Consider the following 24,883-nt stretch of genomic DNA (forward strand, 5'->3'; position numbering starts at 1 on the left):
TAGCACCCTGATGGGTAGAGTTTATACTGCGTGATGATATGTCTAAAAACACACTGTGCAGACGCCACATGCAGTTGTACTGGCAGTATGTTTTTACAGATTTTTTACCATTCAAGTAATTAGTAATGAGCACAATTGAGAAAACCTCCTCAGTGAAAATAAAAATGAGCTTCTAATTATGCCCCCTTAATTCCCAGAATTTAACAAAATATTGATTTCTAAGTATGCCTGATAAGCCAGTGCAGGTGCAGTTTTTGTTTCGTTTCTCTCCTGAAAACAATACATGAAGACTTTCTGAACTATGCAAATGTAAAACAGCCATTTGTGTGTAACTGTGCATCTCTTTTTCAGTCTATTGTTATCATTATGGACAAAAGAAAGAAACTAGGTGGCACAGAGGCACAGTAGGTAGTTAATCATGAAATAGATATCGCACACGTGCACTCACTCTGTCATAATTACACATCCGTCTCATATTTCACTCGGTTGTCTGGCTCTCTTTGGGTCCACCATTGTTTTCAAGGAGTCAAATGACAGTGGTGGGATGTAGGTTCGTATGAAGAGAGAGCCACCTGTTGCTCAGCAGGGTCCCCATCTGGTGGGAGATTAAGGTGTGAGTGCGGGGGCCGACTATAATTTGACTTAATTACTTCTGAAGAGACTGGGTGATGGATTAGCACTGTGTTTCTATTAGCATACGCTCGGTCTCTGGTTCCCCATGGCCCTCCAGTGCAGCCCAGTAAAACTCTCAATTGTCTAAAAGCATCCATCCATATTCCTCCACCTCCAAGTCTGAATCAGGATTAGATGATACATTGTTTTGCTCGTATGTAAGGCTAAAATTAATTTTCTTTTAGCCGCACTAGCAGAAATATCTCAATAACTAGCAGATGCATTGCCTTGAGAGTACAGATATTCATGGTTCCCAAAGTATGAATCCTAATGACTTATCTGTCCCTTATAGCCTACTTTGGGTTATGACTAAAACCTTGCAAAACTAATGACACTCCCATCAGCCTCAGCTGTATTTTATGTTTAGTGCTAATCAGCCGATGTTAGCATGCTAACATTCTAAACTAAGACGTCACCATTGTAAACATTCTACCTCCTAAACATCAGCGTGTTAGCATTGTCATTGTGAGCATGTTAGAATGCTGATGTTAGCCTCACATAGCTGCTAGCATGGCTGTAGTCATGTTACAGTAAGTACTGGATATATTGACCCTTGATGTCATCCACAACCAATGTAACGATTGCTTTAAACTTGATCACAGTGACATTAAAACTTGCCAGGAAATTTCATTGTCATATTTAATTTATCGATTTTCTCCAAAATATAGTTTAAATGTTTAGTCTAAATCTTTCAATGCCTAATGTATTACCTTTGGACAGGTGTCCCTGACTTTAAAGTGATGCTAACTAACCTAATGGCGTTTTTCCATTTCACGGTACCTGCTCTACTCGCCTCGACTCGACTCAACACACTGTGCGTCCGTTTTCCATTGCAGATTTTAGTACCACCTCAGCGTGGCTGGTCATCATAGCGGCGCCGCAGTAACCTGCTGTGACCTAACGCAACACACACACACACACACACACACACACACACACACACACACACAGAACGTCGAAGGTGTGTTGTTGTTGCCACAGCCAGAAGACACATTTTGTTTCAAATGAAGCTGGAGGCAGCAACAAAAAAAAATAAATACAGCTGGCTAAACTATTTAAAAATGGCGGGTTTGTTCAGGACGCCCCCCTCTGTCGCTTTCACGTCACCTTTTGGTATCGCCTCAGCTCGCTTGGAACCTTGACTGAGGTGGTACTAAAAAAAGTACCTGTTAGCAGGTACCAGGTACTTTTTTTCGTAATGGAAAACCAAAAAAGACGAGTAGAGTCGAGGCGAGTCGAGCAGGTACCATGTAATGGAAAAGCGCCATAAAAGAATGTAATCAGCTTTTGTTTCAAACCAACGAGTCTTTGTTTCATATGAAGGTTAAAGTGAGATTATAACATTTGAAAAAACTAATAACACAACCTTCCTCTTACCAATGAATTTATAATCAATTAAACACAGCTGTGTTCAATCCAATAAGGAGGTGCTACGTAGAGCCTGGCTTGGTCCTGTCGCTTATGGTCCTGACTTTACAAGGACTTTATTGAAGTTAACACCTGATCTGAGTCTGTACAATGTCAATGATTTGGTTTCAAAAGGAAGAAAACCACGGCCTCTTTCATTTACAATTTCTGTGGCAGGTGTTGCATTTCTTTTTGCAATAAAATTCTGGATAGTCAAGTCATCTTTATTTAGGCTATATAGCACATTTAAAACAACAGAAGTTGACCCAAAGTGCTTTCCAGTCGGCAGATGGTTTAAGATCTGCCTGGACTCCATAGAGAATGTGTCACTTGACAAAACTGGATTTGCTACAGCTCATCATAAACAAAAAAAACTCAATTTACATTAGGACGACATGCTTTAGCAACATACTTTGTAGTAATAAGCAACAGCTATCTTATTGGTTGGCATATCGACATACCATCTGCTGAGACCATCCAACTAATCTCTACTTCACACACTTCCTGCTGCACACAACAGGAGCTTTTGGCTTGTGTTCTTGCAACACAAATTACATACAATGATGGATCAAGGGTAGCCTGAATCACAGGGAAACCCTGAATATTTCATGTTCAAACCTTATTCTTGCAGCTTGAAGATGTGTAATAAAAGAAGAAGCTAATCCTATGCTATGTTTTGGCTGGTGTTTAGAGACTCCAGGCACAACAGGCCCAGATACCAACATTAAACTGCTCTGCAACAAACAGGTCACCAGAGCCCTTGTACAGTTTCACAGTCAAGAGCAATTTGCAAGCCTGAAACCATTTCACACTTTGTTGTTATTTTTAGGCAGACTCCTCATCCTAGTGTGAAACAGGCTGACTAAGAGTTAGCTGGTGGAGTATTTAAAGGAGAGACATATTTAGTGTTACATTGAGGGTTAAGGGTGCCTTTGCTTGGATTTTCAGTGGCACTTTGTAGTTCTTTTTAAATGCATTTTAAATTACCTATACACATTGACTCATAAACACTGTGGTTGTTTGTGCAGGGTTTGCATTTTCTTTTGCTGCTACATATTATCAAGGGGTTGTACCACTCAGGTGTCTTCTCATCAAAGAACAGGAGAGTGGTCACATTCACACTTGAATTATTATTATTATTATTATACACTCATTTCTAATTTTGCATCTTCTTTACCTATCAACATCTCATTTCTTTTTTTTTTTCATTCTCCACATGCTCAACAGTATAGCATCACTAGTAAAAAAGGATCAGAGGAGGTATAACTACTATCCTATGTTGTAAAAGTCTGGCTCAGATGTCAGAGGAAAGAGGGGAATGTGACAAGTGAGCTCCTACATGTTCAAGTTCCCAGATGTTTCTTTGAATCTGGATCACAACACAACCAGCAGTAAATCGTGATGTCCCTCAGCTACCTTTGACACTCCCGATCACACCCACGCTCGCCTTCACTCAACACTGACACTGCACTTCTCCCAGCCAGGTAGTTGCTGCTAGCAGAGTATCAGAAGTGACATGTTGGGTTCTTCTCCCGTCAGGGTTCCTGTGGTAATTGAAGAGGCAAGCACAACTCTCACTGCAAGACATTTCAACGGGTAACTGGAGGAATATCAAGGGCTCGGGACTGACTGCAAGAGTGTTTTTAAATGTGCGTGTCCAAGTCTGCATTGCTTCGTTTGTTTCAGGGCCTGCGTTGACTTTAACCACACATGCAAACCTTGATATGCAGACAATTACATCAAACATTATGATGACAGTAACTACTGTAAGTGCAGTTACTCTACTTAAATACAGATCTGAGGTACCCGTACTTTACTTAAGCTATGTTATACCTATCCTCCACAACATTTATTTGTAAGCTGTAGTTACTACTAACATTCTACCTACTGAGACAGAGATATGTAGGCTGCATCGTCCTCATAATGTGTACGTTTAAGGTATATTCAGACAGCAAGAGGTTGTTGCGGTGCTGAAAAATGAAGCCAATGGGGAAGTGGCAAAAACTAAAGTTCCTTGAGTGGCCACTTGAGGCTGGCTACAAAGGGAGTTAATTCCCATAGATCCATATGTTGAAATGGCAGACTTTACAGCAGAAATAAAAATGTTTATAACGTGGTACTAAACACGGTTTTGCTCTCTATAGCCCAATTTCACCGTTCATGAATACTGTGGTGGGACTTTGCTAAGCTCTCTAAGCTTTTTTAGTTAACAGAATCAATTCACAAAATGTGAAACAGAAACAGAAAATAACAACCGTACACCTTCTGAGTTCAAGTTTGTTTCTTTCACCGAACGGAGATGAGATTAATTAACGTTACCTTGTGAACTCATCATAAAACACACTTTATTCAAACTCAAAAAACGGGACAGAAACTAAAAAAAAAAAAATCCACCTTGGTAAGTCTTTCTTTTGTTCCAACAATCACAAACTGTATTTTTGTTGAAATTAATCCTTGATTCACAGCTGTGAAGACAAACAATGTAAGCGCTCATTTTAGTGCTATCTAACCCTAACCCTGACCCTAACCCCTAACCCTAACCCTCTGGTCCTACCCAAAACAGTGTATTTTATTTTTTATTTTATTTAACCTTTATTTAACCAGGTAGGCCATTGAGAACAGGTTCTCATTTGCAAGGGTGACCTGGCCAAGAAAAGCACAAACGTGCAAGACAACATACAGTTTCACATTCAATACAATACAGGAATACAGAATACAATAGGCTACATGAAGTGCAGATTAAGTAGGCATTACAAAGCCGGCGCAAAAGTGTGGTGTAAGTAAGTTGGTGGATATGCGAAAGTGATATGGTAATAACACAATATACATGAATAGACAGTCTATATCACCGCTGAGATGTATTAAAGAGTCAAAATACAGTTAGTGCAAATTGTGGTTAGTGATGTAAATCAGTTATAACGCAATATATATGAATAGACAGTCTATATAAATACTGAAATGTAGTGACGAGTCGATATACAATTAGTGCAGGTTGTGGTCTAGTTAGTGATGTAGATCAGTAATAACACAGTGAACATGAAAAGACAGTCTATATAAATGCTGAGTTGTAATAAAGAGTCAATATACAGTTAGTGCGGGTTGTGTGCAAAAACAGTGCATGAATGATGGAGAACAGTTAGCACGTACAGTGATCAGACAGGAGCTCAGACATGTGCTTTAAAGGCAGTTAGTGGGATAAGGATTTTGAGTTTCAGGGTTTTTTTGTAGTTCATTCAAGTCATTTGCAGCTGAGAACTGGAAGGTATGATGTTGCTTAGCTAAACTGTTTGAACTGTGTCATATTGCTCACCATTTCCTCTATTTTAAGCTACAACTTGCTCTACAGTATTTGACTATGAGAGATTAGAGTAGGTTAGCAGCAGCTTGTGCTGTATGACACAGGGTGTAGCCGGTAGCCACTGCTGACACCATTCAAAATACTGAACACAGACGTTGCATTGCAGCAGATTCAGTTGTAGGTGCTTTCTGTGTAAAACTTTATTTTTTAGTTGTAACGGAAGATGTTTACATTGTGGTTTTGCCACTTTAGTAAAGGACCTGAATACTTCTTCTGTAGCATTTTACAGTAAACAAGTCTTCAAAAATGTTTCAGAATTTATAGAACGCTCATGAATTAACTTTAAAACAGTTTTTTTCCTCTCTGACACTTAACCTTTTTTGCCTGAAAGGTAACAACAATACTACAACACAGGTTGTTTGCTCTGGTTGCTGTCTTCAGAGTACAGAGCTCATTATGCACCACAATCATCAGCACAAAGCATCTAATAGCAAACCCACGGTGCCACCAAAACATCCCACGCCTGGCAGAGAACTTAATCATCGCAGAACCTCATGTTTTAAAATTCAAATGTGCACTCTTTTGCAATGCTAATGACAGAAAAAAACCCAATCAAGACGGCACGTCTCTGCAGAAAACGCTTCACATGTGATTTTCGACAGGAGGCAATTTCAAGGTGTACTGGATGGAAAAAGGCCGCAACTTGTAGTTAGCAGAGAACAGGAAGACAAAGTGGTGTGCGGCACTGAAAACATAGCACTTGAGCCGTCTGGGGGGGTTTGATCAACAATTTCCCACCGCTTGTCTCTCAAGCAGCGTCTCCTGGCAACGGAGGGCTGTCAGCGGAGGAGGTGCCGTTGAGCAGACAAAACGCACTCTGAAGGCCTCCTGTCAGCCTGAAGACTGGTGACAGAGCCACACTTTCATTCCTGAGAGAGAGAATAAAACAATGGGAAACGATACAGACCTTTTTTTCTTTCTATATATAAACCTTTTTACTGGCTAAACAAATTACAGGTAGTTTTCCTTTATCAAGACATCAGGTGCCTTTTCATTTAGCCGTGCGCCTACAGAATACAGTGTTCCAGTCATTTAGCGAGGGGAACAGAAGATGAGTTTGCTCGCTTTTCTCCCCATCTCCAGTAAAAGCTTCCACTGGAGCTCTGGACACAGACTGAGGGATGCATATGTATTTAGAAATTTGCCCAGGCAGCCTTAAATGCTCTGTCTAGACAAAGAGAAAGCAATTGCATTAGCATTTAGCCGGCCATGCAGCCTATTTGTATTTATCTTTATTTACCCAGAAAAGCTCTGCTGTGTGCTCTTATTGAGCAACGCCCTTCACACCCGCTCAGCTCCAGACATTAAGACCTGGGAGCTGCCCAGGACAAACACAGTCTGGTGCCAGTCAGCAGCTCCATCTGAGCAGTCGGCCGTTAAGCACCTTGCTCAAGGGCATCTTAACAGGAGTTGTTGGAGGAGCAAAGAAGCGTGTCTCATTCGCTTCCCGCATCCAGATTTTCCTCGCTCCTCCGGTCATGAGTTTGCTTTTCGATTTTTTTTGCCTCGGGGCAGATGCTCCACCAATTTTCCAGTTCCCATTTTCCTCCTGTTTTTTCTCTATTCACATTTTAAATCCATCCTTTGGTGCCCATAAAACTAATGATAACCTGGCAATGTGAATGTGAAGGAAGGGATTTAGAGGAGAAAAACAAACTTTGTCTTGACACCTTTCACTTTTGTGAAATAGAGTTTATGTCACCAGTATAAATCTTAGAAATGTATGGTAGAAATGAGTGGCTCTAAAACCATATATCTAATTTAGTTCTAATAAGAAACACTTTTTACATCAATTAAAAGCAAAGGTCATAAGAAAGCTGCTAAACTCAATATCTACCCACAACTTAATTTAACTTAATGATAAGGGGGCCTTTTTTCGAATAATGTCAGACTGATATGAGTGATATGAAAATCAATACTACTATGAAAACGTGTAAATTCTGTTTCAGTGTAACATTCATGGTTGAACCGGTTCAATAAAAGCACTTCATGGCCGTGGGATTCGACCCCTGGCAGCAGTTCAGTCCGACATTATTAGCGCAGCAAGTGCTATCATGTCCGCTCGCAGCATCTGGGAACTGAACAGGAGCAGACTGTTCTGCTCTACATGCAGGTGTGATCCCATCCGTCTGCGTGTTACTGTGTGAATCCGAAGTGGGAGAGCGCAGGAGGTGTGAAGGCACAGAGTCTGTGTGTGCAAGAAATTCTGCTCTATAATATAATTTCATTGGAATAACTGCACTCAAATGTACAGTATTAGTCTTTTGGGCATGGTGCATCTGATTGCTTCTCTTCACATGAGCTGAAGCAAGTGAGTGATTGAGTGAGTGATTAAGTAAGATATAGCAATAGAAAGAAGGTAAAAGCGATTGAGCTAATACATAAACGTGAATGAGTGGGGGAAAAAACGGTGTTCAAACTGAAAACAAAAACAGGCTGCATGGGTGGAGGCTTGTTGTTTCAAGACAATGAAATACGATACAGGAAGGCCTTTTTGAGTATTAAATTCATGAGTTTGAAGGTTAATCATACCACAAAACACTGCACAGTGGTTTAAAATATGAAGAGGAAGTACTTTACAACTATGGAAAGTTATCCCAGCGACATCTCAGCGTTTTATCCTCTGTTGCAATGATAGTGAGGTAAACAGTAGAAGAACTCGGACAACCCTGCATACTGTAGTCTGTTTGAACATGGCCTGAGTGAGAGAGTGAGTGTAATCATGTCTACTCTCACGGCTTGTCACAGGAGGTTGGGTCTTCTGTCTCACGCGCGTCCTGCGGAACAGACACTCTTCTATTTTAATCAATCCAGCTGTCTACAGAGGCTTCGTAATGGCTTGTGTTTCCATTGCATGTAAATGCAACTTGGTGCATATTTTAGCATAAATGTTGGTAGTGTCTATCACTTCATACAGGTGTGGATATTTGTTTGCCTGGTTAACAGGTAGCATCTGTGAGTTGCAATCAAATCACTATTTTATGCTTTGTCCGCTGTCTGACAGCAGGAGCTGAAAAATGAGAACAATTATATTGTTAATTTTAAAACATTGTAGGTGATGACAGAGAGAGAGAGAGAGAGAGAGAGAAGGAGGGGCGAGAACAGAGGATTATCCAACTGTCCAGCTCCATATAATATGTTGTCTGTGAGGCACAGTTATGTTGTTTGCCAAATGAAAGAGGAGGAAGAAGAAAATATTCATCAAGTTTTGCTACAGTAACTGTTTATGTAAACCCTACAGATCTATCCGTTTCACACTTGAACGGCTTTGTCAGATTTAGCTGGCTTAGTGTGGATGTAGACGGAGGGACCAAACAAGCAACTGAGTAAGCGAATAATTACGTGTGTGAGTGTGTAAATCAGGCCAGGAGAGAGTGAGGAGGCAAGCGAATAAGTGATTGATTGAGTGAGTGAGTGAGTGAGTGAGTGAGTGAGTACAATTGCAGTCTAGATGTGGCAAGTGCAAGTGATTGAATGTGTGTGTGTGTGTGTGTGTGTGTGTGTGTGTGTGTACAAATGAGTGTGTAATTAGCATATATATGTCAAAAGAAGTAAAGTGAATACAGTGTGTGTGTGTGTGTGTGTGTGTGAGTGAGAGAGAGAGAGAGAGAGAGAGAGAGAGAGAGAGAGAGGGAGGAAGGCACCAGCAGGCCCAGTGACTTTCCCAATGACTCATTAGGTGGGTAATTAAGGCACAAAGCTTCGGCCCCAGGGCTCCACGGAGCTGCACTCTGAGCCCCGACTGCTAATGACGCCGTCCTGGACCTCAGAGAAATGGAGGGTGGGGGAGAGAGAGAGAGAGAGAGAGAGAGAGAGAAACAAAGATATAGGCAGAGCGACATAGATTAGTCCACACAGTAGGTGCACCGACTGCTCCTTACACAGTGACGTGAAAAGACGGAGGGGTCGATGCTGATCAAACCGGGCCGGGAAGTAATGGACAGTAAACCCACCTAAGCTCTGGTTTTCTCTGCAGTGTCCCCTCACCTTTGTAACCTAAACAATGAAATGTAATTTACCCCAAAGAAGTGTCTATGTTGTAGGACAGTTAGGTCATTTGGCGGTGCAACTTGTTGCATTTTAATACCGCACTAAATTGGCAAAATTACAATAATAATCGTTACAAACTTGTGTCTTCATCTTTCAAATTTTTAAAGCAAAACTTTGTTTTCTTCTTTGTTCAACTGCTCTATACTGTTGATTTTGAACACTTAAAGAATAAAAGGGGTTTTAGCTCAATGAAATACAGTGAATCATTCCACTTGTTGATCATATTCACATTACAAATTATTTTAAAAATATTCCCTAGCAGCAATCACAGTCTCACCATTATATTGTTATATAGGCTATTAGTATAAAATAACACATTTGAGTTTGTCAGCATCACCCAGTGCTATCACAATGTATATCGCTATCATGAAATTAAATTGCATTGCACTCGTAGTAGTGCTAAAATTTCAGTTACGATGCTACTAAACCCTGGATTTTAGCTATGCTAGCAGCTGTTGGTCACCACTTTGGTCCACAATGAAAAATCTTAGCAACTATGGGATCAATTGCCATGAAATTAGGATGTATCTTCAAGACTTGATCGCCTGACTTTTCCCTCTAGCGCCATCATACTGTCAATGTTTCATTTGTTCAATATTTTGGTTTATGACCAAATACCTGTAAAACTAATGACATTCAGCCTCAGCTTTGTGTTTAACCCTAATTGGCAAATGTTAGCATGCTAACATGCTAAACTAAGATGGTAAACTTTATACATCAGCATGCTAGCATGCCAATGTTAGCATTTTGCTCAAAACATCACCGGGCCAGCCTCACAGAGCCGCTAGCATGACAGTAGTCTTGTTACATTGTACACGGCATCGGATGTATTTTGCAGGAATAAAAATGCATTATTACTGTATGGCACAAGAGACACTATACTATTGTTTAATAAAAAAACAAAAACAACAACTGAATTAACACACTTTTTTGAAAATATACTAGCTAATGTTTGACCATCTGGGGATTTTCATTTTATTTTTCATTTCACCATCATACCGCTGATACCTTGGCAATGGCTTGCTCCACTGTCCTGACACTGAGGAGAGGAGATGACAAAAAAATACAGAAGATAGACACTCACGTGTAGAGGCAGTGAAAGAGGTCAAGAGCACGAGCGATCCCTTCAAAGATTTTGCTCTTCTCTACACAGTGTAGGGAATAAATGGATGGGGGTTTTAGGAGAGGGGCGGTGGTAACAGAAAGCAGTAGTGGTAAAAGGGAGGCAGAGAGAGAGAAGAAGAGAGTGGGGCAAATTCCCTGCAGAGAACAGAGGCAGAAAAATAGGCTAAATGTGCAGAGGAGCCAAGCTGAGAAACTTCCCCCTCCTGTGGCAAAGGGGTGAGAGAAATCAGAGTTAAGGGAGAGGAGAGAAAAAATAAAAGTGGTGACGGCGGGGAGGACAGAGGAGTTACTGGCATTTCCATTTTGAGCCTGTATGAAGGCTAATGACTCAGGGCGGGCTGCTGAGACCGGGCGAGGGTTCTGCAGGTGGTCCTCACAGGAGTGGAGAGCTCCTGAGGAGACTAAGGCCATTTTAATTGGACACTGAATAACGATATGACTGCTTCACAGAGACAATAGTGGGGTGGTGCTTTCAGCTCCAAAAGGCCAATTACAGTATATTCATGTTGCATTGCTTTTATTTAAGACTGTATGAAGGTGCACAACATTAGTTTGTAGGCTATTAGGATTATTCCTTATGGGTTTTATGACCAATTCTGATCTGGGGATATACAGTGCGGCATTGAGTGATTGCTTTGGGAAAGAAAATAATTAGAAGGAGATTTAGATTATAATAGCCATCACCAAGTGGCAGATTTCACTAATATAGTAGGCCTTTGGTCCGATGTTTTCATGTGTTCGTACCTCATGCTTTACTCGCATTACCCCTATTTTCCACTGGGCGCGTCTGCGCTGCGTTCCGGAGGGGCCACAGGATACCCATGGGAAGGAACTTGTTTTGGTGGAACATGTGTACGTTCAAAGGATGTTTTAATCGTGGAACAGAAAACTTAGATTGGACAGATAGTCTAGCTAGCTGTCTGGATTTACCCTGCAGAGATCTGAGGAGCAGTTAACCATAGTCCTCATAAATCCACCGGAGTTTAGAATGCCAACACAAAGAAAGTGGAAGGTAACGACATCTGTTCGAAATTAGGGACATCCGGCGTAATTTCCGGCGGAACAATCCTGGAAATGAAACGTCGTCGATATAGACTATGAGAATATTAAAGATACAAGACGAAACTGAAAGAAGGGCGGGACTCAATTTGCAATAACAAATCCGTCTGCTACTTCAGGACACAGACAGCACAATGGATTTATCAATACACAGTCAGGCTACTGATATTTCAGAGCCATGGTCAGGGCCGTAGATTCTAACTTGCTCAAACCTCAGTCAGATAAAGGATCATGAGTCAGGCAGTCTAGAATAAAATATTCTACTAAACAGCCCGTCTGCCCCTGAATTCTCTCTGCTACTAGGGAACAGAGGGGATGGGATGTTGTGTCGTACCAGAAATAAATTTCGCCTGTCTCTAGGGGCACAGCAGCTTTTTCCTCAACTTCTTTTCATCTGAAAGAAAACAAAAACACTCTGTTCTCTAAGATGCTGTGCACCAGTGTGAACACGTCAGCTGCTAATTGAGCGATTATTATTAGCAGAAACAAACACTTTTGTTATCATGATAAGGTGAGGCAATATCTGAGATGAGGTGGATAGGAGCAGCAGGATCAGAAATCAGTTGCAGCGGGTGGATAATATATGCCGGGCTATTTTCTCCCCGATGCAAATGTGGTCGAACCATTTCTCCCAAAGGCGGTGCATGGCGTGTGTGTGTGCAGAGCCTCAGCGCTTCAATCTTTCAGCTTATTAATTTCATATTTACTCATTTATTTTTAAATGTGTTGAGTGATGGAAATGCGGCAGACTGCGGCTCAGAGGTGCTTACATGGCAGATGGGTTTAAAAGGGGAAGTGAGCCAGTGTCAGAGGCAAGATTTCAATTCAAAGTTGAATGATCTTTTTTTCTTTTATTATTCATGGGAACTAAGAATTATCCATTCTTAGTCAGTTGACTGAGCATACATGGCATCCTACTGTGCTCCCTATGCAATAGAAAGATTACAGTTTGGGGCTCAAATGCCCTGTTCATAGGCACACTGACAACATCTTTTGAGTTGAGGAAAAATGTTTCCAACGTATGTCTTGTTCAAAGCCTTTTGAAGAGTTCAAACTACCAGCTTTACAGTAGCAATTGTCTCGCTTTGCCAGACCTACCTCCACAGCACTGCGGAGGCGGGTCTGACTAGTCCACACAGCATTCCAAAAATGTGCTCTGGTTTATTGGCATTTCTTTAAACCAATCACAATCATCATGGGTGGTGCCAAGCTCCACACAGAGACGCTGCAAAATAGTCATGCGAGAGAAAACTCAGATTGGACAGAAAGTCTAGCTAGCTATCTGGATTTACTCTGCAGAGATCTGAGGAGCAGTCAACCATAGTCCTCATAAATCCACCTGAGTTTAAAATTCCGACACAAAGAAAGTGGAAGGAAACGGAAATCGGTGAAAATACATGCATCCGGCGGAATTTCCTGCGGCACCGGAGCAATCCCGGAAGTGGAACATCGAGGATATAGACTAGCTTGAACATGGCCTGAGTGAGAGAGTGAGTGTAATCATGTCTACTCTCAGGGCTTATCACAGCAGGTTGGGTCTTCTGTCTCACGGGCATCCTGTGGAACAGATACTCTTCTATTTTAATACAAGCGCGGTTCAATCATGCGAGGCTCAGCTGCGGCTCATCTAGAGATTCGGCATCATCGCAGCTACAGCGCGTAGCGATGTGCCCCGGCCCCGGGCAAGGTAAGGAGACAGGCGCTGTAGCGGCTTCTCCAGCAGGCTGAACCGGCTTCCTCTCTCCCTTCCTCCCTTCCCCGCCCGGGCCACATCGCTACCTGGATGTGTGATGGCTAGATGAAAAAAATGGGACACGATCGAATCTCTATGAGCTGCAGCCAAGCCACGAGATTCAAGAATTGATTGCTTTTTTCGTCTGCTATTTCACCACTAAATTCATTTCTGAGACTGTTTTATGCGAGAAATTAACTGTGTACAGTTTGAATATGGGCAGTTTTACAAAAAGGATGAGGCTATTTGCACCCCTGGTACAATAAGCAGTTTATGCTATTCGTACCCTGGTGCAATTAGAAATGAATGCTATTCGTACCCCGCCGGTGCACACAGCAATGTGTTCTATTAATACCCCGTCTGGTACAAATATCAATGTATGCTATTTGCACCCCTGTACATTTACAGTACCTTGGCATATATTTGCACACAGTTATCCATACTACTCATGTATTACACCTTTTTGCAATATTATCGCCCTGACATTCTTACCCTAACCATAACCAATCCCACTCCTCTTGCCTAAACCTAACCAACCCAACCAGAGCAGGCATATTCATGAGTCTTCCCCTACCACCCTGCAAAAAAATGTTCGCGTTCGCGGGCCCTGACTTGCGCAATTGCATGCAAATTATCCAATCCAAAATGAAAAAAACACAATCACTTCCCCGGGGAATCGAACTCCAGGCTCCCAGACCAAAATGCAGTGTTCTAACCACTCACCTAGCAGTTCTTACAAAATGTCATGCAACTGTTTACCACTTGGTGTCTTCAAGCCTCGGTTGCTAGGTAACCATACTGTATACAAAAAATAGGTACTAACTAACAAATTAACGGTTGTATTCTTTCACTGAAGACAGAAAGCGCAACTGTTTCACTCTTCAACAACTCTTCAATTGTTATAAACTTTAGAGACAAAACTTTCCTAATATGCCAGTTTCTGCAGTCCTGGAAGATGAACGTCCGCCATGATTTCGGTGCATGCGAGCAACGTGTTTTTGTTGTTACGTCACAGGGTGTGAATAGCTCAGCTGTCCGTGCGTTCATGGACATCGGAAAAACGTTTTTCCGAGTGAAAACGTCATCATTCACGTCCCTTCCTGTCGGAATCAGAGGTGGGAAACTCGGGCCAGATTTTGCTAACCGAGTTTCCCAGTTGGTGACGCGTTGTTGACAACTGACGTTTGATGTAGGCGACTTTGGTTCACTGAACATATTTCAATGACAATAAACTGTTTATTGTGGACAAATGCCTCTGCTGAGAAACATACACAGACATAACATGTTTCAAATTATTCATAAATAGGCCTATGTATAAAAAAAAAAAAACCACATTATCCGTGTCCTTTCCTGTTCGTTGTCCTGCAGATAACACAAACACCTGACGATGTGCTGTTTGTATGCTCGCATAAGAAAACAGCAGCAAATTATTGTAGCCTCCATGTTTTCACCAGGTTTTCACACCTGATGCTCTAGGCTACGCCCAACATTTGGTGGCAGTCATGCAACAAGTTGTTATGCCAAACGCCAATATAACAGAAGAAGAAGAACACGCATCCCGACCATCCTAACTGTCGGTACACGATCCGTTCTGCCTGCACGATCCGTTCTGCACATGCGCAAGATAATACTGTTTTACCGAGGATACGACCTGCACGATCTGTTCCACGCTAGCCTATGGCTAGCCTCCACCGGGAAGCTAACGTTAGTTTAACTAACAGCTAATTCGGCTAACCGCTAGCTGACAGCTAGATTCAGTCTAAAATAACGTTAACTCAAACGTAATGGGAAAAGCAGGCTACAGCTAAATTAAGACTTCACAGTAATAACAATAAAGACAAGTATTGAGTGATTGTATTTTAAATGAGCACAAGTAAAGTAGAACTGACGTAACAGCTGTTATATATGTTAGGTGTTTGTTATATATGTCAACGTTTATTTTCAAGTTTTATTTTGAGGGTCTTTTAAAGTTATTACATGCTGTCTCAGCTAGCAGTTAGCCGAATTAGCTGTTAGCTAAACTAACGTTAGCTTGCCTGTGGAGGCTAATGGCAGACCGCTACAATCAGCTAGCGGTTAGCCGAATGAGCCGTTAGCTAAACTGACGTTAGCTTGCCTGTGGAGGCTAACGGCAGACCGCTACAATCAGCTAGCGTTTAGCCGAATTAGCTGTTAGCTAAACTAACGTTAGCTTGGCTGTCGACCGGAAGCGTGGAATAGATCGTGCAGTGTCGTAAATCCTCGTACAACCGCGCATGCGCGAACATTTTGCGCATGTGCAGAACGGATAGTGCAGGCAGAACGGATCGTGTACCGACACTAACCATGTGAACACTGGTAGTCGGAAAAACAACAACTGTTATTCCGAGGTGGCATGAACGCGCCATGTGTGGCCGAGGCTATTCGTACCGGGGGTGCAAATAGACACTCCGTTACAAAAATTGATGGCCAATTGCACATTTGCTCCGATATGTTGTCGGACTTGGAAGCTCCAGTCTTAGGTGACAGCCAGCTGGCGGTGGCCGGGATCGCTTGCTTACTAGTCGGCCAGTAATGCTCACAGCACCCGCTGTCAGCTGGAAGTCGTTTCAGACCCTCTCACCAGCCGTTGGGCCACGCCTCCTCATTTAAATTGACACCTATCACTTCTAAATGAAAAGCTTAATGTTAAATCAAAATGTAAAAGGTGAATCTTAAAATGTCAATGTCAAAGGTAAAACGTAAAATTCAAAAGATAAAATGTCAAATTGAAAATTGAAAATTATAAAAGGCAAAGGCTAAAATAAAATAGTTTCTTTTTTTCTATTTGAGATTTTAATTTAAGTATTTCCATTTAAGCTTTTACATTTCACAGTTAATTATGGCATGATTTTTCCTAGTAGCGTAGTAAAATAATACTATTTTTAATTTGATCTTGCTTCGTTTTCTCTTTGGACTTTCAATTTGAATTATGAATAAATATATCCTCCATAGATATAGACCATAAGATACTAAACTCAAAACAGTGAAATTATTTATCTATGCATTACATTTTAAAGGTTTTGTCTCACTCATAACCCAATTATGCAAGTCACCCATGTGTCAGTTGCTGGTTAGTTGTTAAAATGTTCTCCAACATTTTCCCCCACTTCTTCTCACTTCTTTCCTATCCCCCTCCCTCTACTTCATTTCCTTGCTCTCCTCCTCTTCTTCTCATCCTCTTTCTTCTTGTCTCTTTCCTTGTTCTCCGATTCACCCGCCTTCATATTCTTCTATTTGTATCATCTTCAACTCCAGCTCTCTATGTGTATTAAATCCAACCCGATCTCACGCCAGTTTGTAAATAGTCACGTTATTTTTATTTACTGATTTGTGTACAGGTCACGATTTTCTCGTTTATTTCGTGCACAGACGGACGGACCGCCACACGGGGACGCGATCCCCGGGCACAGGGACACGATCCGCGGTCTCTGTGGCACGCAACAATGGGGACATGAAACGCCACAACAACGGGACTGTTGAGGTTAGGAAAAGAAAAACTGGGAAAGGAACCGTAACGCGCAGGACACATTGACAACAATGGGACGGTTGTGGTTAGGAAGAGAATAACGCAGAAAGGAACTGCAACCCACCGGACGCGATCCCCGGTCTCCGGGGTGAAAGTCCTGTATTGTTTGACCCATCCACCACCCCGGCCAACCTCCCTACGTGGATTTTCTGCTTTTCATACTACTCCCTACCATTGTCATGTTGTGATCACGAAATATGCTATAATATATCCCATTTAAATACATTACATTAAAATTCGTAATCACCACACGTAAAAAACGACATAATCGTGTCCCGTTCACGAATCAATACATTCAATTACGTAAACATTTCACGAACTGCCATGAGACTGGGCTGATTAAATCAGATTTGGATTTGTCCAGATATGAGACACATGGAATTTAGGGCCGCTGCTAAATCCCAGTGATGAGTCAGTTAAATATGTGTGGCCATGTGGGGAAGGTCAGCATCAGAGAAACAAACCGAACGGGAGTTTGTTATTTATTCTGCTCCTTAGATGAACTGCATGCATATTCAAACTGCATGTTTACATCTTCACTCTGAACTAAAGGCTTGTTCCCACACACACACACATCCTCCCTCCTTCTCTCTTTGAACACACACACAACCTGTCTGTCACCAGTGAACTCTTTCCCCACAGTATATCAAGACTATTTCAATAACCTTCCCTTCATAAATTATGTTGTCATTTTTCAAATAAATGACCTTAGTCTTCTTTGTTATCCTTTTCTTTACACTCTTTTAATTTATGGGCTTTTGTCAACCACGTTTTCATCTACATCTTTGCAACTTCATATTCAAATGTTTCAGTCTGACTGTTGTTAAGAAAACAATCTTGCCACAAGCTCCATCTAATAGCTGTTCTGGAGCTTTTGATCATATCTCACAATCTTCTTCACAGTTTGCTCACTTGTCATGGAGTTTTACAATTGTACATTTTATATCCCCCCATTGTGTTTTATAAACAACATGTGTTTTGTGTGCAAAAATCTTAATTAAAAAGTAAAGTAACTAGTAACTAAAGCTGTCAGATGAATGTAGTGGAGTAAAAAGTACAATATTTCTCCCTGAAATGTAGCGGAGTAGAAGTAGAAAGTGGCATGAAAAGAAAAGACTCAAGTAAAGTACAAGTACCTCAAATTTGTACTTAAGTACAGTACTTGAGTAAATGTACTAAGTTACATTCCACCACTGAAAACAGCTAATAAAAAAAGGACCTTGTGGTGAAATTGTTTTCTGTGTCCAACGTCAAAAATTAACGTAAATCCTCAATCTACATGTTGATCTGATAGATAAATCCACAAAGAAACACTTTATGGATGTTTGTATAGTGGCAAAAAGCAGCAAACATCTCAAAGTGTATCAACAGAGAGTCAAGGGCACAAAAAAAGACATCACTCTATTTGATCAGTCAGCTGTGGGAGCTACATCACCACAGCACTCAGCATATTGTTGTTGTTGTTGTTGTTGTTGTTGCATATTTTGATGTGTTATTCACCCTAAATGACACTGAGCTGTAAAACTGTGTGGCTTTGATTTAAACAACTTACAAACTCATACAGCATAAATGTTATTCTGACCCCTGACCTGTCATCCAAGCAACTGATCTTTCCATTAGCCTGAAGACACAGCTATCACTCCCCCTTCATACATTCATACATACATTCCCCCCACTTTTGTTTCCTCCTCTGTGTTTAATGGCGGTGTCTGTTTGACGGCTCTGCGCTAACACAATTTTCCAGAAAACCAATTTGTTGGTTGTCAGCCAGAAGCCCCTTTTTTCTCATTATTTGTCACGAAGCGATTTGTTTCTGTGAGTTTAGGGCTCCTCTTTGATGATATGAGAGGGACTTTTCTTCCAGGGTAAACAAAAAGACTGAGTGAAGTAATTGGCTGCCAGTTTGCCATGTAAGGTTTACCAGATTGCCAGTGTGATCGACCACAGACTGCTTCAAAGGCCTAAATATTCGCAGTATAAAACATCAACATTGACACTCGCAGCAGTTATACGGCAACTAATTTGCTCTCATCCGCGCAAACAAAGAGATTCTCCTTGGATTTCAGGGCATAGTAAACGTCTTAACAACAGCATGAGATTTAAAGAAACTTAGCACTGGGCAACACTTTGCTCTGGGGACAGCATGATAAATAAAATTTGGTCTGATAAATAAATGTAGAGCCTATGTATTCAAAGGCCTCTGGATGAGATTATTAGCAGCTCACACAGCGATTAAAGCCAACTTAAAAAGTTGCCAGCGGCTGTGTTCCCATTGCCTAATTGAAACCATTCCTTATTTACTCATTTTAAGGGGATCAGAGAGCAAGCAAAGACAGTTTAATTTTCCACCTAATATCTAGCGCCTCGCGAACCATGCGCACACGCAATAGCATCCCTCTGGGGAAAGGACAGGGTGTTCATGTTGCACCAAAACGAAGGGGGAACGAAAGAGAAAACAAAATTACAGATCACAGGAGGATTAATTCCATTTCTACAGGCAGCCAGCAATTGAGGAAGGGGGAGGAGGAGGAGCCGAGAGTGTGTGTGTGTGTGTGTGTGTGTGTGTGTGTATGTTAAAAGAATATGTTTCACGATGGCGGCCTATTTCTTTGTGTTAATTCCTCCATGCCTTTTAACTTCTAAAGCTCCTGCATTGTGGCGCAGTAGGACAGAGTGTGATTGAAAAATTTTGAGAAGTATTTTTAGCCTCACTTGCCCTGAGGGGACAGCATATGATTTTTTTTTTCCTCCTCTTCCTCTACTCCTTCTTTCGTGGTTTCACAATGAACCTCTGGATTTGTGCCCGGGAGGAAGTTAGAATCCAAACTGAATCAGCTCTCTAGCTACATCACAGGAGCTGCCGCCTGATTGGCGCTAGCAGGCTTGATCCAGAAATCCCTTTTTCCCTTCAATTGCATTCCTGATGATGTAGTGCAGCACTCAAAGCACGCCACACCATTGTGTTATACTGCCTGCACGAAATGGTTGAACAATGTCACACATATGAGCTTTAGCTTTGAATTTGTCTGTCACAGGAATGTGGTTTGACGAGGTGTAAAGGCTGGGGAGTGACAGACTCAATGCAAAATTTAAGATCTCATTCTGAAAGAAGTACGTGTTGTAATCAATTAGATATTACAAAGGCACTGATCAGATTAGAAATCCAACCTGATGTTTAAACAGCTCAAAGACATTTAAAGTAAACTGAAATGTAAAATTATCAACAGTTAGTATAAATTAAGCTATGTCACTTTTAGATTGAACTTGAACATTTTTCACCTCTGGAGGACAGGTCTCCTAGCCATTTACGCCTTGGCAGTGTATATGCAGAGTACCTTCGCTGTGTTTGTGTGACAGCTCAGTCCCTAATCTCAAAACTTGTCAGGAACTTTTATTTTATTTCAGATACATCCTCTTTTCTCTGTCTGTTCATAAATTGGAAATTGGAAAGATTTGTCGAATTTTGTAACTCAAACTAAAATATTTATACCTTGTGCTGATACTTCTGTGCACAGAGCCAATTTGCAGATGTTTGTGTCCACATACGTGTTAGCATTGACTTTAAAATAAACATCCCAACCCTGGGATATGCTTTGTACGGTGTCTAAACACACTAAAAAAGCATTAGACAAAATATGCACGGAATATGAACATTATGAAACTAAATACATTGGACTCAACTGGAGTCAATCAGACTGCGATTTGTTCTGTCTCAAGGTTGGTATCCAGTAGCCTTGAGCCTGTATGTGATGCGCATACAATTATGCTTACAGAAATTGCAATTCATATTGGATCTTGTCACACCACAATCATCCCAAGTACATGAGCAGTAAAATGCTTCGATGGCTTCTTAGATAAGTAATGTATGAAATGACACTGTGAATGTAAAGACATGCAGAACACTCCACAGTAGACAGCAGAAAAGCATGCAGAATTATACATTAGCAGCACGTTATGTGCAGCTCAATAAATCACTCACTATTATATTAAGAACAACAGATCCACACGTTACGGTCACAGTAACGTATGAGCTTGTCTGCACTGGCCAAATGTAATAAATGACACAGATGTTTTACAGAGCTGCTTTACACACATTAACAAGACTTTAACATCAAACAAGCGACAACACTCAGTATGTGTGAGAGCATGGTATCAGGAGTTTAAATGTGTGTGACTGACTGAACTCAATTTGGCCTCTGATGTCCTTGTGTTTGCACTGTGGGAAAAATAACTACACTAATGTGTGTATAGCATGAACATCATTTTACACAACTCATAATTGCAGCTTTTGAAAGCATTTCCAGAGTCAATCAGAAAAAGATATTATACACATAGAGTGCATTATACTGTATCTACAGTTTTGGGGTTTTCAAATATTAAGTAATCTGTATCCAAATGCTAGTCTGGCTATCACCAGACCAAGCTCAATCTTTTAAGATTGAACATTAGTCTGGGGAGTCTGCTCTGTATTTTCTACTGCACAAGAGGCGTGATCAACGGGCATAGTTCAAATGACTCTGTACGCAATTGGATAGTCCTTCAACCAATAAGATCAACGATCCGGGTGATGTAGCAGCAACAGCGGCATCAACGGGTTGCTGCGCTTCTGTGGCCGCTATGTTGAATGTAAACAAGAAGCTGCTTGGTCGCTTCTCTATCGTCATCGCGTTAAACCCGCCAATAGCGCACCATGTGGATAAGCCAGTTTGTGATTGGTCCCCGCAAAATTGTAACGGAAGCAGGATAGATAAACGTACAGGTTTCCAGCCTGAGCTGCAGGGCGAAATAATCACTGGCAGATCGGGCTGGGTTTACCCAGTCTATCCAAATGCACCTTGACAACAGCTTTTCCAAGCTTGTCATACACAATACTTCCATTATTGGAAATTAAGCATTGCGATAGTTCATGCAAGACACGGAAGTCATACGCCCGCTGATTTAATTATCATTTCTATCAGTCACATGGCAATTACAGCCCATTCTCACAAGGCAGGCCATTTAAATGCGACTCCCTCCTCACTGATCCCTGACACCAATGCTGCCTCTCTCACCGCCACTGCTGGTAAAGCTTTGCCTCCACCGCCCCAGCCTCCACATTCCTAGTTCAAAGTTAAAATGCTTTCAATGTCTTGGTTTGGGCCCTCTCCTGTATACCCATTGGGGGTTTTCTGTATTGGGCTCCCAGTTTTGGCTTAACATGCTGCTTGGCTAATCCAGGGAGTATCATAAAGAGCGGAGCCAACAGCGCCAAGCATAAGTGTATTTCCATTTGTTGCAATAAATGGTTAAATCTATGACGAGAGTGTTCCTGACTGAAAGTCTTGTTAGCGTTGCTGACTCTACCTGAGACCAAACACACAAAATACCCGGCTGGCATGGTCTCACTAGTATGCTCCACCCACACTGGCCCTCTCTCTGACCTTCCATTGAACTTCTGTACTTTGACTTTTCCCATGGATCCGAACGTTTCTTTCTGTATGGTCTCATTGACTCTAATTAGCCATAGCGGCATTTCCCACGTCTTGTGACAGCTTGTACAGACAACCAGACCTCCGCTCCCTCTCTCCCTCCTCTCCTCTCCTCTCCTCTCCTCTCCTCTCCTCTCTCCCTCCCTGGTCTCTCGTTTTGCATCCAGCTCTTTGTGTTGGCGCTCTCCCACGCACCCCAGCTGCTTGGCCTTCAGTAAATGTCGCCTCGTACAGCACACTGCTGGGATCCCAGCCGCCATGAACCCGGGGCCAAGCACCATCTCAATCATGGTCTCTCCAACTTTCCCTCTCTTACTCTCTGTTTTGACCTCTCTGCCGTCTCCATTTTTCCTCTCCTTCGCGTTATCAAGCTCTCCATTTTCTAATCCAATTGCGGCCATTCCCGAACCTAAACCACTCTCCCTTCCCACTCTCATTACCATACATACTGATTGGCCGATGTTGCCTGACAGAAGCTACGTGTGGCTTGTTGTAACACAGCTGGTTGCTCCCTGAAACAGGCCGTTGTCAGCGGCTGTCTGCTGCAGGTTGTCATCCCTCAGGGAGGTGTGGGGTGGCGGCTCGGAGAAAATATTGCTGAGAAAGAGCTTTGCGCAGCAACTCCGTCCCTAACTTTCTTTTGAAACAGCTGGTCACTCACTGATTGCAGCTCATTAATGTCAGGCCCCTGCCCGCTGTACTGTAAGTTGCACTGAGAGGGAATCAAAGGAAGTGTCAGAATATAGAGAGCTGCCGTGATACAGAGCCGAAGCAATCAGCTATGATTGGATTTTGAGCCACTCTTATTAACTCCAAGATTGAGGGGATGGAGTGAAAAGCATGATGCTAATTGCCAAAACAAACAGGGAATGACTCCAAAATCAGTGTTGGCATCTGAATTGCAAATCTTCACGTGGTGTTTGCTTTTTTGTTTTTGTAAAGCAATTTTCCTTCTCTCCTCCTCATCTCTGTTGAGCTGTTGGGTATTATCATTAAAGAATAAGTATAGCTGTACTGGAACCTTTGTACAATAATAAAGACCTCACACACAAATTAAATGGAAGCAATCAAAAAGAGGCTAACTGCTGTGTCATTTACATAATTTGCAGTGTGACAGAACAACAAGGAAGAAGACACAAATTCAGACACTGGCAGAACAGAACTAAAGAGCCTCCAATAGAGGCTATGGTAACAAAAAATGACTGCAAAAAGAAGGCAGGTGGCCGTCTATAATGAATATATGTGTTGGAGCCATTTAGGGAACAAAGAACAGGTGTGGGTTAGCAAGACGATGAGGGTCAGCTGCAGAGAGGAGCAGGATCAGGTGATGGCAAATGTCGGGAAAGTCCAATGACAAGGTCCATGAAAAGGCAGGGGGGAAAGGGAGGTTGTGAGGCTAAAGGGGAAGAATAAGCGACAGGGCCAGAGACATCATGACAGTACATTTCCATATAAATACTCGTTATTGCCAGTTAAAAGTGATTCGTACTGCTTCTAAACGCAAATGTGTCTTTTTCCTGAGAATAATCTTGTTGTTACTGAAGGGATTGCTTTGGAGACTCAGCTGTGATTTAGTTTGGAATAAACAGAGTAAGAATAGGAGCATTATCGACATGAGCAGTGACCGCCACCATGGCTGACAGACAGAAATCAAAAATCCAAAGTCACAGTCCCGCTTTCTGCAAGCAAGAAAACTGTTAACTCTCTCCAGGAAAGTTCCGAGCAAAACAATAGCACAACCATCAGCACTTAGCAGCAAAGATATATCCAAATAAACCCCACAAATGTTCAGTGATTCCACATACAAATTGTTTTGTCTCATACATTCTTTTCCCGTTTGGTGTCTCTCAGGTGGGACGTCCACGCTGCGGCTCTCGTCGGTGCGGGAGCTGCCCGACCAGCTGCAGGAGCTTTACCAGCAGGGTTTTGTTTTGGCATCTTTTCACCCGTTCATCCACCCCTGTGGTCCAGAGTCCAACAGCCCACAGCACCAGCTCTACCGGGCCATACTGATCCGAATCAACGACGGGTAAGAGCCACATGAGAGTGATTTCTGGCCATTAAAGGTGTAATTATCTGACATGGGAGTAAGGCTCAAAACATTAGTTTGCTCCCACCCTAAGCTAATGGAAACTCAAACATCCACCTACAGTTTCTGCAGACAATTTAGTCGTTAAAGGTTTCCAGTTAAATAATTCATGGAAGAGTGTTATTAGTAAAGTATTTCCATTACGGTGTTGGCTCAAAGAAGATTAAGGTCATGTACTGTATAATTGTATATACTGGTACTTGAGGCTTATTGTTTTTCTTCTTTTACAGAAATGTACTGGAAAATATTCCAAGTAAAAAACAAAAGTAAATTTGCAAATTTTTCAGAAAACTGAAAGTGAAATATAATAAATACTTACAACTTTTCTAAGAACACAAGTTAACAAAAAGTATGCTTTTTACAGTAATAACCGTCA

The 24,883-nt window shown here is 41.8% G+C and overlaps 1 protein-coding gene across 1 annotated transcript in view; it reads left to right on the forward strand.

Moving 5' to 3' along the window:
* The window catches only part of LOC116035978 (raftlin-like), a 114,552-nt gene that overhangs the window by 24,394 nt on the left and 65,275 nt on the right, over positions 1–24,883 (forward strand). The window contains exon 3 of the mRNA XM_031279371.2: positions 24,270–24,447. Coding sequence (XP_031135231.1) covers positions 24,270–24,447 — 178 coding nt within the window. The remainder of the gene's footprint in view (positions 1–24,269; positions 24,448–24,883) is intronic.

Source organism: Sander lucioperca, chromosome 10 (genome assembly GCF_008315115.2).
Source record: "Sander lucioperca isolate FBNREF2018 chromosome 10, SLUC_FBN_1.2, whole genome shotgun sequence".
Taxonomy (NCBI): Eukaryota; Metazoa; Chordata; class Actinopteri; order Perciformes; family Percidae; genus Sander; species Sander lucioperca.